At 39.7% G+C, this 17111-nt stretch overlaps 1 protein-coding gene across 2 annotated transcripts in view; it reads right to left on the bottom strand.

Annotated features, from left to right (window-relative positions):
* SOBP (sine oculis binding protein homolog) overlaps nt 1-17111 on the bottom strand; it is a 112806-nt gene that overhangs the window by 77004 nt on the left and 18691 nt on the right. For both annotated transcript variants that reach the window (XM_008637755.2, XM_017739604.1), the window contains exon 4: nt 11825-11976. In XM_008637755.2, the coding sequence (XP_008635977.1) occupies nt 11825-11976 (152 nt within the window). The remainder of the gene's footprint in view (nt 1-11824; nt 11977-17111) is intronic.

Genomic DNA, 17111 nt, shown 5'->3' with positions numbered 1-17111 from the left:
GCTGAATCTGAATATTCTTTCCTTTCATTTCTGCAGGAGACAGAAAGTACACAGAGGAGGGTGTAAGCATTCCCTCTGCCAGTGCCAGCTTCAGTGTTTACACATGTTTGCTTGTCCCAGCTTAGTCAGTCCCAAGCAAAGCAGCTCATTTCAGGCCCCAGTTACAAGTGTTAACACCTCAAAGTATTATACATCAAAATTGCAAAAGATGAACCTCTGGTTCAGCCCTCTCCTCCTTCTCCACAGGCTTAACATTTTCGTATTCCCTAAATCATCTTTGATTCTTCTGATCACTGACCTCTGCATATCCAAACTCTCTCCAAATCTTGCCACTCCTTGCTCTATCCATATCACAGCAACCCCCCAACTATACTCCTCAACACTCCACCACCCCAGACCCTTGTCCATTTAACTACCCTTACATCTGCATCATCCAACTTATTGCCCCTCTCCTATCCTCAGCTTTAGGCTGTTGCCTACCTTCACTCATTCCCCTAAGATATTTTCTTTTGGCTGTTTTTTTGTCCCCCTTAGACATACTAACTCACTTTTGTAAAAGTAGAAGTTGGGTTTTTTCATTATTTCTAATTCCTCCAGAGAATTATTTTGTGTCCTGTCTGGTATCTGCAACTCCTCCTAGCTCAGTATCAGCTGCAGAGTTTGTGAACTTGTTCTCTGTTCTCTCCTGGAGATCATTAATGAAACATGAAACAAGACCAACCTCACTAAAGTCCCTCTGGCACATCTCTATCCACAACCTGATATGCTGCTCTTTATCACCACCCTTTACTTTATTCCTTGAGCCTGTTTTCAGGCCACTTGACAGTGTTCATATCCAAAGTAATTTGAATTAATCTGAGGGTAAGATTTCATGAGATGCCATTTCAAGTGCTTTACTAAATTTCAAATCCATTAGAACTTCTAATTTGCCTTCCTCAGCTGATTTCTGTGCGTGTGTACATACTAGCCGTGTTTGCTAGGCAAAACCTCTGTACTCCTCTGTTATTCCTTGCCCATTTGGTATAACTGCAGAAAATGGGGATGTGGTTGAGTGAGTTTGTGCATTGAATATCTGCTTTTTGTTGGAAAACTCAACTTTTTTCTAAAAAACAATTAGTTTTTCTCAAGCAAATTGAATTAAAAATTTGTATAGAACATATAAAAACATTCCTCAACATTATAAAGTAATTTTTCCGTGGGCAGTAAACTTGGGTCCTTTGCAATGCAATCAGTTTCTTATTTAAATGTCCAGCTTCCTATGAAAACGTGGACTGAGGAATGCTGCCATGCCAAAATGCATTCACTGCTTCTGTGGAGGGCATCAAACTATCCATAGATATCAAACAACACATCAAAACCAACTAATCTTATCCAGCAAACATGATCTTGAGTCCAAGTAACTACCTAAATATCTCTGTCTAAAAGCTGTTATGTATAAAAATTATATCCCAGCTGTTCTTTACAGTGTTACTACCTGCCAGGTCATGCCTAACTGAAGTTACCTTACTCTGCTGTTAAGCAAGTTAAATAAAAATTATTTAGGAACTCTCACTTCCTATGCTGAAGAAGAAAGCAACCTTCTTATGTTGCCTTTTCTTTCTTTTTCTTTTCTTTTTTTTTTTTTTTTAAGCACCACACAAAAGACTTCCAAATTCTCAGGAACAGTTGCTGGTTTTAATGATATATTGCAGATCCTTGTCAATATCTCTGCTGCTTCACACTTTTATTTCCTTAGGAACACTCAGCTGAGTACCATCTGCTCCTGGTGATTTACTGCTCTGGAGTAGCTGAAGTTGCTCCATAACTTCGTCCTAAGAGACTTCAATTTCTGTTATAAGGCCACACTCTGATTTCCTGCAGATAGTGTCCTTGGGACAGGAATTTCCTCACCATCTTCTGCGGTGAAGACGGACACGGGAAATTTAATTTAGTTTCTCTGCTGTTCCACTTTTTCAGAAGAGGTCAGAGCCATGGCTGGATGGCCTACAGGCACAGGGGACTTACAGGTGGCTTCTTGTTTTCTACAGAGCCACTTTTTCTATACTTCCTACAGTGCCTGGTACCTGCATCTTTCAGACAATTTCTGCACTTCATCTCAGGAACCTTTAGTTATAACTGATTGATTGTGTCTTCAAATTTTTTGAAGGAAATGTTCTGTCTTAAAAAGGCAAAACATTTGGTATTTCTGCCTAGATCCATGTATGCCTAGGACTCTGTTGGCATTTCCATCATTTAACAACCACACTTAAAATTTGGAAAAAAGTTGTTTTTTCCTCTCTTGCTGTGTGAAAAACCACAGAAACAATAGGAAAACAGAGCAGATGCAAAATAATTGAATTGCATGTACACAATGTACAGGGCAAATATGCACAGGGCCTGATCTAAAGCTAATTACAAGCAGTGGGATGTCACCCACTGATGCAAATGGAATCTGGATCAGGCCCAAAGGAAGTACACCAAAAAGCAGAGGGAGTTTTTTGTCTCATCTTTCAGTTACAGTAATCATAGGTGTTGTTTGTAACAGTAGTAGGTAACAAATTTTCCAGTAAAAGTGTGATTTTTAAGTTGACAGTGTCCCTTTAAGCTTATGCACTTCTTCACTTAACTATGCCAGATTTACTCTCCCCTTTCTACTTTTTCCTTGCTCAGAGGTATACATACCATCTGTGCATCTAATATGGTGTTCTTAAATAGCCTCCAGAGTGATTCAATGCTTCTTTTTTTCCCCCTTTTTAAACTTTCTCTTGCTTAACCCTTTTCCTCGGTATTTTAGAACATCCTCTTTCAGAGCTCCTGGTCCTTCTTTAGGATGAAGTTACCATCTTCGCACACTGAAGTCAGGAGTACAGCTACTTGTTCTTTAATGGTTGTGTATTAGTCAAAACTCATGGGAAGTTGCCTTATCAAGGCATTGATATCAATAAATTGCTTCTGCAAACAGAGGCATGAGACTGAACCATTCAACAATAGCCAAAGTCGATTATTAATACTACACAATGAAATGATTCCAACATCTCTCCCCATAAATATTTAAATGTTGGTGCACTGTTTTATTCTCTAGATTAATCTTCTAAGACTTGTAATTTAGTTCTAGGAGCTCTCTTCCACCTACTTTTTAGTAGCACCGTGCACCACAACAGTGAAAGCCTGGGGGCTAAATTAAAAATAAGAGCTATTGAGACCAAGTTGCTGTTTGATTTCTAACTCAACAGGTTTCCCTTTTAATTTGAGACTCCGAATTTCAAGGGAAAGAAGGGCCACAGGCATACACAGGACACTGCAGTGCTATATCCATCTATGTGGTAAGAGGAAAATTTCTGGATTCGGCCAGTCTAATGGAGTTGCCAAGTCCTCTACGGTTGGAAGGTTGCACCATGCTACTATGCCCCACTAAAGACCCTTTCCCTCACAAGGCCCAGAGAAGGGCCAGAGAGATGCTCTGCTTCTGAAGTAAATGGACAGCAACACAGCCACATCTCCCCCTCGTCCCACGTGTGCCAGACAAAGGACTGGTTCCCGCCTGAGCATCTGCACCAGCCCCTCTGTGTGACAGAGGCAGGCTCTGGCCTCCTGCTTCTTAGGCTGGAGAGTAAATAGACCAAACACAACTGAAGACGCACATATGCACACACACGCTCCCCACCCCCAAACCCATCAAATACTTTATGACTGTTTCTAAATATTATGAAACAGATGACTACATTTATTTTAGATACAAAATTGCATCAAGTCTGACAACTCACAATACATGCTTACTTTCAATTTAAATTCAAATGGGTGAGTTGTAAATGCTTGGGTTTTTGACAGAACACAGCTGGTCACTGAATTTATCTGGTCGCCAAGTGATCAAATATTATTGGAGAAACGATTTTCTAGAGGAAAGACATTTTACATTTTCAGACTTTTGCTCTATAAAACCCACCTCATTCTTCCATCAAGTTTAACACTTGCACAGTGAGCACAGCTTGATTTATGGCAAGAAACTGACTTCAACTAACAATCCCCAGTAGTACATTTTCCTGTTCATCCGGCAGATTATGAGTTATATCCATTTGGCCTCTCCTAGCCTCATTTAAACTCACAAGGCCAGACTCAAGGTTAATGGGTGTAAGGGTTTCTTCAGTCTTCCCATAAACCAGCAGACGTTTCCAAACAAACCTAAAAGGGATGAAACTTTCCTGGCTAGAAGGGGCCAAAAAGATAGACAATGTGATTTACTCCCTTGGTCTGACTCAGTTTCATCCTTGAATTTATTGTAAGATTTCTATGGCTGCTGGAGAGGAAAGTCGCCACGTTGGGAGAGTAATAGAGTGATTAAACACAGACTGTCAGCTGACAAGAAATGTCGCAACACCACTGAACTGCTGCCTCACCGGCACAAATTACTTCACCACTTGCAAAATGTGACAGCAATGTCAGCTCCTGAGACACCTCAGGACTAGAAATTACCTTCCACCTTCAGCTGGGCCCCTCAGGTTTTCTACTGCTGCCCACTCTGTTATCCTGCCTGGGCAGAATTTTGCCCCATTAACCTACACTGTTAATTCCAATTTCTGTATTCCACACACGCTTTTAGAAGTGTGTACAAATTGTATTGCTCACAACATTGTTCCTAATCCAAACACATTTTTGAAAACCATATTTGCTTAATTTTGGTTTTCAAATAAAAATATATAGAGTGAAAAAAATATTCAACCTCCTTTTCAATATTTCCCTAAGTTAATGAGCTGACTGATAAATGAACAGATGCATTAAGGCAATAATTTATTCAAATGTCATGATATTTTTGAACAAACATTTAATATGCATTTCTTTATTTGCCCAGCTCATATTAGTATTAATGATTGATGTGTTCATTAGGAAAGGGAAGAGTGGCACCAAATACAGTCTGTGCAAACTAGATTCACTTTGAAAGATCTACCCTAAGCTTTTGTCAGAATAAAGATTGTTCTTGATGCTCATTCTCTGTTGAGCATGTGAAAACAAAGCTGGAAGGTGCCTAATTTCATACAAAGCCAAGGTTAATCTAAGGCAACCTGAGCTGAGACATGAAACAGAGGAAAGCAGTATTTTTTTGAGCAATTGGCTAGCTCACATAGGTTGGAGCCAAAGGGGTTCAGAGGTAAAATAAGCACCAGTGTGTATTATATCTGCTCATTTTCTGAATGCATCATTGTTATTCATTTAAATTCTTTAATCAAAAACCCCTTGGTGATGTAAAAATGTCCTGGATGCAGACCATGAAGTCTATCTTGCCAAACTTTTTAAAGGGGCAAAATGTCTGTTTATCCTCTAGTGTCCTCTCCCCTTCAAAAATTCATCCTAAGTGATTTAAGACCTCAGTAAAGCTTCTTAGTAACCTCCAGAAAAATGGCCACTGGCCATGTTTCTCCCTCAGTCACTCTGCAGGTAGCAACTTTTTTCACTTCTCCAATACCAAGGTGTCAGAACATCTATTTAAATCCAAATCATTGCTCTAAACTGCATTCACCCAGTGTGCAAAAGACTTAAAAGCATTTCCAGTCAAGTCCTAACACCATTAGTGGTTTTTTGTTGTACCATCTGTATGCAAACAAAACCTGCTTCTGGGAAAAAGGAAAAGCGCAACCGTTGAAGCTGTCCAGAACTGATGTGAGGACACCTCGCATAAACCGGTCGCTTTGTTTGAATCAAATGCCTGCCCCTCAAGAGGCAGCTGTAATTAGCATATTCATCTTGATACAACCCAAGCAGCCAGAATGCAACACGACTGATGTAATGTGACACGGTGGTTAAAATTAAAAGTGAACACGCCTTTTAATTGGATTGGATACCTGCTAGTAATTCAGACAATGGGAATTTGATTCAAATTTATGGTATTAAATGGCAGCAGATGGACATTAAAATGTCCATTGAGTTTGCAAACTGACAAGCACACTGGGCTTGCCAGATCCCTTCATTAAGTCACTGGTGGCATCAGTCAGGTGCTGTTGTCCATTTCATTGTTAGCAATGGCAATACATTTTGCTTTGCCGTGGGTGAGCAGCAAGATATTCTGACTGATGGCCTCAGTAGGTTAATTTGGAATTTCATTTGCCTCTTCTAATCATGAAAGATCCTAGCTCTGGTTTGGGGAAGCAGTTCGATGAGATCTCTGGGTTTAGCATCCTGTAAGTAACAAGGCCAGCTAATGACAGCAAGACAATGATGCCAATCTTCTTTCTAACCAATGCCACACATTTCCTTCACAGCTCAGGACTTTCTTAATATTTCAGTCTCTGTTCCAGATTCTTGGTCACTATCTGTGGCCTTCAACCCTCCACAAACTTTAAAAGCATCTCCTGAATGAGGTTATTTTCCTTATCCCTCCTTCTCCAGCCAGTTCCTCAAAGAAGTTTGCAATTGTGCCCCAAGCTTGAGCTGTTTCCTCTGCAGACTCAGCGTCTCATCTGCATTCACTCATCAGCGCTCATTTATATCTCAACAAAGCAATCACAGCTATGGAGATACGTTGTCTTTTCCCCCTCTACCTTCAAGCATTTGCAAGAAACCTTTTTAATTGGCTGCTGTGGCAAATACATGCACGCACACAGGCAGATGTGCACACACAAATACACGCACGCACGTTCTACGCAAACCCACAGCAGCAGAAGCAACTTCGTGAACCATTTATTAAATCCTGCTTTTGACTACAGCTCCACAGAACCAAATATGGATGCAACTGCGTGCAAAAAAGGTGGGACACCTGCTCTGCACTGACCTTTCTGAACACCTGATTAATGCAAGTTAAATCTAGGAGAAATAGATTTTCTATTCAGAGCCCCATGTGTTTCAGAATGTACTATGGAAAGGGAATCTAAAGGAATAGCTAAGCTTTTTTTTTTTTTTTTTTGGGGTCAGAGCATTATTTGCATCAAGTTGCTTTAAGCAATTTTCCGAATTTCAATGAGTAATGATCATTTTACTAATTAAATTTTGTAGATGCATAAGAAAGAGATGAAAGTAGTGCTTTTTTTGCCATTACTCATTGACTTAACAGTGAGATTGTTAAATATCTCTCATGTGCTGTTAGGCCGCACAATTAGGCTTGAAATCAAGAAAACTTTCTCTGACAATCCTCAGTAATAATTCTGGGGAATGATAGCTGCTGTTTACTACTAGTTTATAGTACGTGTTTGTATATAAATGTTCATATTATCACTTAGTGATCGATATTAATTAACCAAAAAAATTATGCAGGCAGGAGCGCTAAAGCTTTAGGATGTTGCATGCTCTTTATCATCTTTAAATATAGCTTAAAAATGTGAGGAGTCATCTAATGCAATAGAACTCAGGACTAAATAAATGTGTATGACTTCTTACAGCTCCATTTGATAGTTCACATTCATTTTTGCCACACAGATGAGATAAAGCACCCTAAACCACACTCCCTGTCTGCACTACCAACACACAGTGTTGCCCATCACTATACAGGGAGAAAAGAGTCATCCTTGTTTACATCTTCATGGTGCTAAAGAGTGGTTGACTTTTACTTTTTGATTTATGCCTTTTTGTTTATTAGTATGAATGAAATTGGACTGCACTGTAAACAAAAACATCTATCTTTCTTCCTAATTGGGAGGCAGTGCAAAACAGGGACAAGGTCAAGTATAAAATACTGCCTGAGAACCTTGCAGTCACTATGTCTCCAAAACCTTAGTCAAATCAAGTAAATTATTCTTTAATATATCTGTGAACAGAGTTTATAACCTCTGTGAAGTCAGTCCTAACTATGCGTTTGGCTATTTGGTCATAATAAATTTGTTTTCTGACCCATTGAGTCAAACAACTTAATTTCAAAATTAATCATTTCAGGCTTCAGACTCACTGGATCCAAGTGTGAGTCCAGCCATTCCCTTTAAATTTCATATCCTGAAACTTGGTGGTCTAGTGCTTTTTGCCCTTACATGACTCTTTGGTACTTAACTTTGTATTAGTTGGCCTACGAAATTAAATCTAAGAAGGCAGCATCCAAATCTTATCTCTTCAGTTACAAACGTTAGTACCAAATGCTCACTTTTCCTGCAATGGTTCCTTTTAATCAATATTATTATACACAACATGTTGTTGCTATACAGGATTTGTTATGTGTATTTGACTCAGCAAACTGACAAAACAGGAACAGGAATGCAGATTCGGATTATTTTTGTTTGGGGGTGGCAGTGCTGGTATTTTTAGGTTTCTTTCTAAATTGGATCTTGTCTAAATACTTTGGGTTTTGCTTAATGGGGCAAAAGCCTCAACTTTTTGTTCATTTTTCTCTGATAATTTAGATAAACTTACTCTTTTGGGAGAGCCTTTATAATTTCAAAACATACATAATTTCAAAACATATATATTTCTATTGTTGCAAGGCATGGCTGCTGGCTGATATAATTTTATATGGTCATGACTTCAAAATACCTGGAGCAAAATTTGCATTTCTTATGAGAAAAGCAACTTAAGGTTGCACCAGTCTTTTTCCTTACAAACTTCCCGTTCCAGGCACGAAGCTCCCTGACAACCCTGGCTATGTATGGATGCAGAGGATACAGGAGCACAGCTTCTGGAACACAAACAGACACGACTCCAGCAGGACAAAAGGCAGGAAAGCCTGACGGGCACCTCTGACTTCACTGCTTGGGTTCAAAAGCTCCCAAGGCCAGGAAGGTACTAGCTTATTCCAGTGTGCTGCTACTCTTGCCAAACCTAGCGCAGGAGAGGGCTGGGAAGGAGTTAGAAGTCAGGAGCAGCCAGTGCCCAGCTGACCTGGGGCTTTCTGGAGCACTTTCAGGGCACTTCATTGTAGGCTCATGTCAAGCCTTCTCCCAGCTGAGAATCTGTGGCATGCAGCACTGCAGTGTGCATTTGCCCTGTGCATGGGAAAAGATTTTTTTATTAGGATGATTACAAAAGTTCTCATTCTGAACTCAGCAACTGTCATTCAGGGATGGGTAATTCACAGCACTACTTAGTGCTGTTTTGAGGCATTAATGATGACTAATTCTTTGCTACTTGAACAGTCCTATCATTTGAGGCAAGCACTTATTACAGCACTTCTTATCTAGGGGAGGGAGGGAAGACTGCTTAACGTGATCCATTAGGAAATTCAAGCTTTAAATAAAGTGACCACAAAGTCCTATCAGCTCCCAGAAACGCAGCAGCTGTACATATTTAATGTAATACAACACTATATTGTGGCAGAGATCCACTGTTTAAAACATGCATAAGGCAGGTGAAACGTGACTGTTTTGCTCTTCTGTTTGAAAAATGAGAAAGTGTAGAGTGGCATAACTCCTTAAAACACATAAATAAGCATTAGACTCATGGAAAAGACAGGTACGCTGCTGGAATAGCCGTAACAGAGCAAAGGTCAGCAGTTAAATCTGAAACTATTGCAGCCTGGTTCTTTTTGATCTTATTCCTCAAGATCCCACTCCGTTACTAACAGGTGAAGTGCAAAACAAGAAGCATGAGGGTCTGCTGAGTTCTACTGTGCCTGTCTTAATTTAACAGCAGCACTTCCTAAATATTCTATCCTCTGATCATCTAATGCCATAAACACACAGGCAGCTACTGATTTCCCCTGCTCTGTCAGATCCTGTGAAATTCCAGGCTCCACAGGTCCAAAGAGAAAGAAAATTTAACTCACTGGCTTAACTTTGAAGCAGAGCCAATCAACATGTTATCGATAATGTTTTCTCACCATGTTTTGCCAAGTCCTCCCATATGACATTTTGTTAGTTTGAAACCTCTTTAGTGAATAATAGGACATTTCACTGGGATATGCTGGTATATGAAAATATTAGGAACATCTATTGTAGTGTGTATATGTGTGTGTATGTATGTATATATATTTACACACACACATACAAATTAATGATTACAGAGATCTTTCTGGATGGAAATATTCAACATCTTCCAGAAGAAGTTAACAGAGATGTAGGAAAGGAAACCAAAGAAAATGTGAAGCTCTAATTCATCCTTTCTCATAATACAAGGACAAAAAAGCCTCCAATAAAGCACAAGGGTAATAAATAGTAAGTCAGGTGAAAGGGAACCTTTTGCTATACTGCCTCACTGATTGAATTCATGGTCATAAACTGTTACTGAATCCTGCTACTAATGGGTTACTAGAAGGTTGAAGTATGCCTATGAGTTATGGTAACATGCATTTATTTTCATATACTGGGGATCTAAACCTCCTGTTTCAGGATCTAAGCTGTAGGTGAAAAAGAATACAGCAAGTTCTTTCATCTGCCTCTCCAAGGTTTCCCAAATTATCATGTACTCATCAGTTCTGGACACACAGGACCACCTAACCAGGATCACTGACAATGCCTCCATTACTATGAAGTATCTTATCCACGTAAATTTGTGACTGGAAGTCACAGGAGCATCAGCTGACAGAGATCTGTATCCTGTCAGCCCAGAGTGTCTGGACTGTGCCATCCACTTTGTAAGGCACACTGAACTGCAGGTGCATAAATGTGCACATGTACACATGCACATACATCCATGCAAATTTATTTTCAAATGAGGAGCATCTAAGGAGCATGTATTTCCCTTCTCTACACTTCTTCTAGATAAAAAGAACGTAAACAACACTCTTCACAGAAGACTCATGTGACTTTTACTTGCTTATCTGCTCCAGTAGACACTATGAGCTTGATTCTCCAAGACTGCCACTAATATTCCACTCTACTGATTTTTGCAACCTAATTCTTCAGGCTTTTTTTTTTTTTCTTTTTGGCAGGATGATGTGACCCAAATTTATAAAGGAGGTTAATTTGCTGTAACATTACATCTTGAGTCTAGAATCCATATGTACTTATTTGTTATTATGACAGATGTAAAAGACCAGATTTAGAGACCTGAAGTCAGTTTGAACTTGACAGGCTTGGAATGTTCTGAAGCATGAGGGTAAATGGCATCATTTAGGAAACCAAAATGAAAAGGGTTTCAAGAACGGTAAACATTTCTAAGACAATAAATCTACCCAAAGACTCACACTATTAAGCACAAAAGGACACAGCTACTTTTTTAACAACTAAAAATTTGAAGTGTTTCTTGTCTATTTTTCTTTAAGTGACATGTTACAAATTCTGCTGCAGAGAACAGATGCTGAAGTAACCTAGAGGGCATTTTCAGGCACTGTGCTTCAGTGATTACAGCAATTTTTGTAGACATTCAATATTAGGATTGCTTTCTAATTTTAGATGGACTTAAATTTAAATTGAGTAGGAGGGGTTTTCACATTACTCTAGATGTTCTAACATTGCTTGCCCCAACCCAAAAACTGCATAGTGTCTGAATTTTGTAGCAATGATAATTTATTAAAAATGATACACTTGTAAAGAATGAAACTAGAGCTCACTAGCAGCAGTGAAAAGATATCCACCATTGTGATGGGACTGAGACTTAGGCCCTAAAAGCATTTACCCACTGGCCATGATCCCAATGCCATGGGACTTGGTGGCACCGCCCTACACAACCTTTCTCTATTTCTTTGATACTTCCTCTTAGTTGTGTATATGTACGAAGTTCCTGACACTCTAAGGCCAAATTTGGAGTCTTACGTTAATGCTTATTAGTATTTAAATTCCCTGACTCTCACAAAACCCAAGCATCAAGCTGAGAGAAACTGGAAGAAAGAAGGTTAGTAAAGGGCTGACAGTCCAACAGACAATACAGATGGAAAGTGGAGGGACTAGGTGAAACAGAGAAAACAAAAGAAAAGAGTTTCTATTAGATGCTAAATGAGACTCAGGCTGAGCCTGATTAAAGCCATGTCTATGTAGGTTACATCTTTCCTTATTTCTCTTACCTTGTTTCTCTTGAAATATGCTCTTCGGCAAGCTGCAAAGCACTTCTCGCTGCAGAAGCATTTCACTTCACTTCCCATACTCAGGGAATAGCGCTTGATTCCAACTTTCTGGCACCAGGCACACATTATTTGTACATTTGACACATCATCTTCTACAACAAAAATATAAGAACAATGTTTACATGAGATGCAAACACCTTCCTCAGACATCTGCACACTTACTCTTAGATACAAACAGCAGCAGCTCGTCTCATTTCTAACTCCCTCACTGTCAGAGGGCAGAACTGTGCCTGCCTGTGATCACCAGCTTCATCCTCAGGCAGCCAATGACCTGTGCCAGCCAGACTCAGCAGACTGGCAAAGCTTCTAAAATGGCTGGAAAAGATGATTAGCTTCAAAAATGGTGCACTGCTGAAAATCTCTGGAAATCTCGAGAACTTTTTTAGCACGCTTAAGAGCACACAAATCTTTATTAAATGAGTAACCAAGATTGAAGGTTTAGTGGGTATTGCTGCTTTGTGCTTGTTACTTACAGTCTGCTGTAGTGAGTCCCTGAGATGCTCTGCTCAGCAAGCTGGCGATAAAACACAGCCAGAAGGTGCTGCACCAAGGCAGGTCTCTAACACGAACCCTCTTCTAAATAAGAAGGAACATAAAACATCCCTTTTCTGCATTATTTTGAAATAATGACTAGCATACAAAACAGGGAGCTTCTGTGTGAATTCAGCAGTCACAGAAACACAAACTTGAGCAAGGCAGAAGATGCAGCACTGTGGCAAAATCTGCCAGATTACTTTTCAGTCATTATGCTCATTGGTCAAATTTTAATTCAGGCAGAGTTCCCAAGCCTCTTTTGAGCTCTTCTCTAACGTGTGTTACAAATGTGGCATGTGTGCCTTCTGCCATATAAAAAGACACCAGAGCTTATTTACTAATGTGCAGCAATATCCTTGTGTGGTCATCATTCCCACCTTAGCTTCACAGACAACAGCAGTGAATAGTTTAGTCTACTAAACAGATCAAGTCAAGAAGTTAGCAGGAATCTGACTTTTTTAAAACTCAGAATTCTTCCGTTCTTATGTCCAGTTTATGATACTGGATGACCTTTCAGTTACAGACAGCAGCCATTGTCTAACTTCTGGGAAAAAATATCCCTGGAGACTAATTGTTAAAGCAGTTCCTGGTCCATGAGCTGTGGAGAATTCATAGCTTAGAGATTCTGTCATGCAGCCATCCTATTTCCCTATAAAGGATTTGTTTTTGAAGCTACGCTGTCATCATTCTGTAAAATTATTGGCAAACTAATTTTTAGCAGAGTGATTTGGCTCCTTTCCCTGAGTATCATAACTCAGAACTACGTGCTGCATTTTACTCACCTTATTGGAATAAATATTGCCAGTTTAACAACTTTTTTTCCTTCCACAAATTGTATTATGATTTACAGCTACAAATGAAATTCTACAACGTAAAATAATGACCTTTTAGTTTTAATCAGACTGCCTACCTTTAAACCTATATTTAAGGCCACGTTATGGCACAGATTTGTGTTTAATGTATTGTACCACTTACCCTTTACAGTGGGATTTGCCAGTATCATAAGCGCCTTGATATACTGAACATGAAGGGAAATCAAAACAATTTGGCCAAAATTATCACTAGCCATCTATAGGGTCAAAAAGCCTGCCCTGAGCTGGCTGTAACATAAGTCAGGCACACAGGGTTCTGCTATGCTGGTTTTGCATGGGATTGTCACAGCTTTCTCTGCAGGCTGGTCTTGTCCAGGATGCCAACTACTCCAGCACAGACCTAGAGCTCTTCCCCCCATTCTTATCCTGAGCCATTTGAAGTACTTACCTTTTACAAAAGCACCCTGATTCAGCTAATTTTGCACCATAATAAACCAATGCCTTACAGACTGAACCTGCCCCTTTGAATGTACCAGGACAACAGAAGATCCTCTGAATCAAAGGAACCAGACAGCAGACTCTTGTTTCAGATAACAGTAACATATATTTCCCTACTGATAAGAAGTATTTTATCTCTGGAAAAGAGGAGATCTACCAGTGATACCTTTCTAATCGCCTTCATTTCTGGTGAGAGGAACTCTCATAAATGAAAAAAGAATATTACAGAGCTGAAAGAGAGTTCACTGGCAAAGTAGGCACTGAAGTACCTCTTTTTGAAGCAGGTTGGCTTGTCTGGGGCACAGTTTTTAACAGGAAACACAGAGATGCGCCACTGGGATTCTCAGGGGCTTTCATGAGTGATTCGATAGGGGGAACACCTCAGCTGTCATTCAGTTCCTGTTCAGTGATTCACAAGAACTGTCTCCCATGGATGATGAGAAAGATCCACACTATTGTTCATTTTTAATTACACAGGCACCCAGCAGCAGCTGTTTACATGGAAAAGCCATGTTATTCACTTTTCTCCACTTTTCTGCAGGTAGTTATGCAGGACAGTCAGATTCAGTCCACCTCCTTCTACCAAAGACTTCCTCTAAGATACATCCTGGCAAGGGGAGGAGAGGAGAGAGACCTTCTGTGTCAAGTTGCTGTCTTGCCATGCCCTGTCCAGCAGAGCTTCACCATCGCCTCACAGAGAAACCTGTGAAGCAGCATTGCTTCACTTATGGTCCATGGATATGACGATCAAAAAAATAGCACAGAATGGTCTATAAACTACTACTTCCAGCCACTGTATGCACTTCCAGGAATTGATATGTGATATCCAGGAGGCATCATCAATTTTAGTCAAAATGGTCATCATTCTGAAAGAAGAAAGGGTGAAAGGGAGGGAAATAGTCTAGCTACATACAAAGAACTTCAACTATTTCTCTATTCTACTCCTTTCTCACCCTAGTCATCAAACAATGTAAACCTTTTCATTTCATGGTAACAGCAATAACAGAACCAGATGCCTCTTCAATTTAATAGACTCAGGAACACTGCTACAAAAGGATTAACTGAGTATGACCACATGAAGCAGCCAGGAAGTAGCAATACTTCAGAAGGGGGTTCAGAGTACACACTTCCTAGGATAGGACACTAATACGTCACTTTTTAAGTCATCTTTGCTCCCTCAGGTGCACATTTGCCCAAGTCAATTTTTGATGATCTCTTTGTAATGCAGTTCATTAAGTGAAATAGAAAACATCCAGTATCACACGTCTATGGACCATCAATAGGAACTGTGTCCAGCCCAGCAGGAGGGAAAACTTGGTCTAAAATCAAATCCTTTCTTTCAGCTACAAGTGAAGCTAAGAACAGCAGAGAAAGGAACCCATGCTTGGTACCTGGGAGAGTACAGAGCTGTGCCCTAAGGCCTGGATGACAGCTGGGGACAATGATAAAGGTCCAAACCTGACTGTGTGCTTTCCTTCTTCATATCAGTTGTGGTAGAGATCTGGGCAGACCTTGTGAAAAGAACTATTAGGCATGTCTGTTACAGTGTATTAAGCTTAGCAACTAAAAAAGAGGACTGCAACATTAGCAGAAAGTAGTACTTCATGTATTTCTATGAGCAGTGAGAAGCAATAACGTAGTCTAAAAACACTAAGACCGTGTGAAATAAGAAAAGACAGACTCTTGGGATTTAAGTGCTATCATCTGCTAAACACAAATTGGAATAATCTGAAACCAGAAATTTGTATCTTGCATTCCATTCAAGATAAAATTCCTCTCACTTTTTCACAGGCTTTTGTTTTTCAAGGCCAAATTCTTTGAAAATCATTTTACCCGATTCCCGCCCTGCTTTCAGGAAAATGTATCAAATCCCTGTTCCTAGAGTGCTCAGCTAGAACAACTTGCTGCTAAGAGATCACAGGGAAGCAGGAAATTTCAAATCCAGTAGTTTAAGACTGGTTATCTGTCTTCAATCTTTATTCTAATCTTTTCCTGATGAGAACTGCACTAAGAAAGCTTCTCCACAATAATTATACCAGTTTATTACATCGGCAATGTTCTCCTTTGCTCATAGTCAGACTTTTGCTGGTAGTCTAGCTTAGCATATCTGCTTAAAGTAACATGAGCTCATCCTGACACCATGCCTACATCCATCATGTGAGCTCTCACTGGAGCAGCTCTTCTGATGAAGATCATTCACCATCACTTTTAGAACTCATATAGCCGTGCTGACACATGTTTGTAAAGTACAAAAATATCATTTGCAAGTCCTGGCACAGATCATTTTGAAGTGAAAGAAAATACTCTTTAATAACTGCTTTTTTTTTCCCCTCCATCTGGGCCTGCAACTTTATGACCTGCTTTTGCAAAGTGTTTAGCATGTTCTCAGATCTGTCACACTTACGACAGGTAGCATGGGCACTCTTACAGGTGAGACAAAAAGGAGATGGGACTGACACAGCTGAATAGTAACAGGAGGGCATTCAGCAGAACATACATATTGCTGTCCTCTGTAATTAGACCAGGTAATAGAAAGACAAATTCTTTCTGTGTACTGCACAAGATCTAAATTTCCAGCCTCTACTTTTCTAGTTCTCAACTCTTCACAGGAAGAGATATTGTGGGAGTTACAGTATTGTGTTTTTCTGCCTCTGGGTTGTGTCATTACAGGTGGAAGAAGTACTCCCTGCACCCACCACACAGATACTGTTCAGTTACATCTCCTTGTGGTTTTTAGCCTGTGTATTTTTCATAATGAACAATGCAATAAACACAGAGTGTTTGCAGTGTTAAATCATGTTCCCAAAGGGAGTAGTTTGTATAACAAGATAAAATTATCGCATTATAATAACTAAATATGCATCAGTCTAAAGCATGCTTCAATTAATCATCAAAAGTTTGCACCGCCTCTTTAAGTCTTAATTAAGCAGAATGTTTGGTATTTTTTTCCTTTCAAACCAGTGTGAAGGAGCTGAAGAAAACTGTTCCTCTTAAACCCAATGAGCAGCAGTTTACACTAATCGGTCTTATATGGAGACATAATTTAAAGAGGTGGGGGGAAGTGAAGGAAGGCAATGAGTACAATGGAGTAAATCCGGCATGAACAGCCCTGGCTCTTTAGCTAAGCAAGCCAGCATGACCTACAGTGTTTAGCGCAATGTTCCTAAAATCCCTAAAATTCTGGAGTTAAATCCTGATCAGTTTACTAAGTTTTGGGTTGCAACACTCTACTGTTTTGAACTAAGATGTATTTTCAATTTTAACTCCAGCTTCAAAAAGTTGGGTGAAACTAAATGCAGCTACAGCTCTAATCCTGCATGTTATGATGATTCAAGGGCAGGTACTTCAAAACCTTACTTTCCATATTTCCTTGCAAGAAATTC

This window comes from Corvus brachyrhynchos, unplaced genomic scaffold (assembly GCF_000691975.1).
Source record: "Corvus brachyrhynchos isolate BGI_N302 unplaced genomic scaffold, ASM69197v1 scaffold14, whole genome shotgun sequence".
Taxonomy (NCBI): Eukaryota; Metazoa; Chordata; class Aves; order Passeriformes; family Corvidae; genus Corvus; species Corvus brachyrhynchos.
This window is presented reverse-complemented; position numbering and strand designations above follow the sequence as displayed.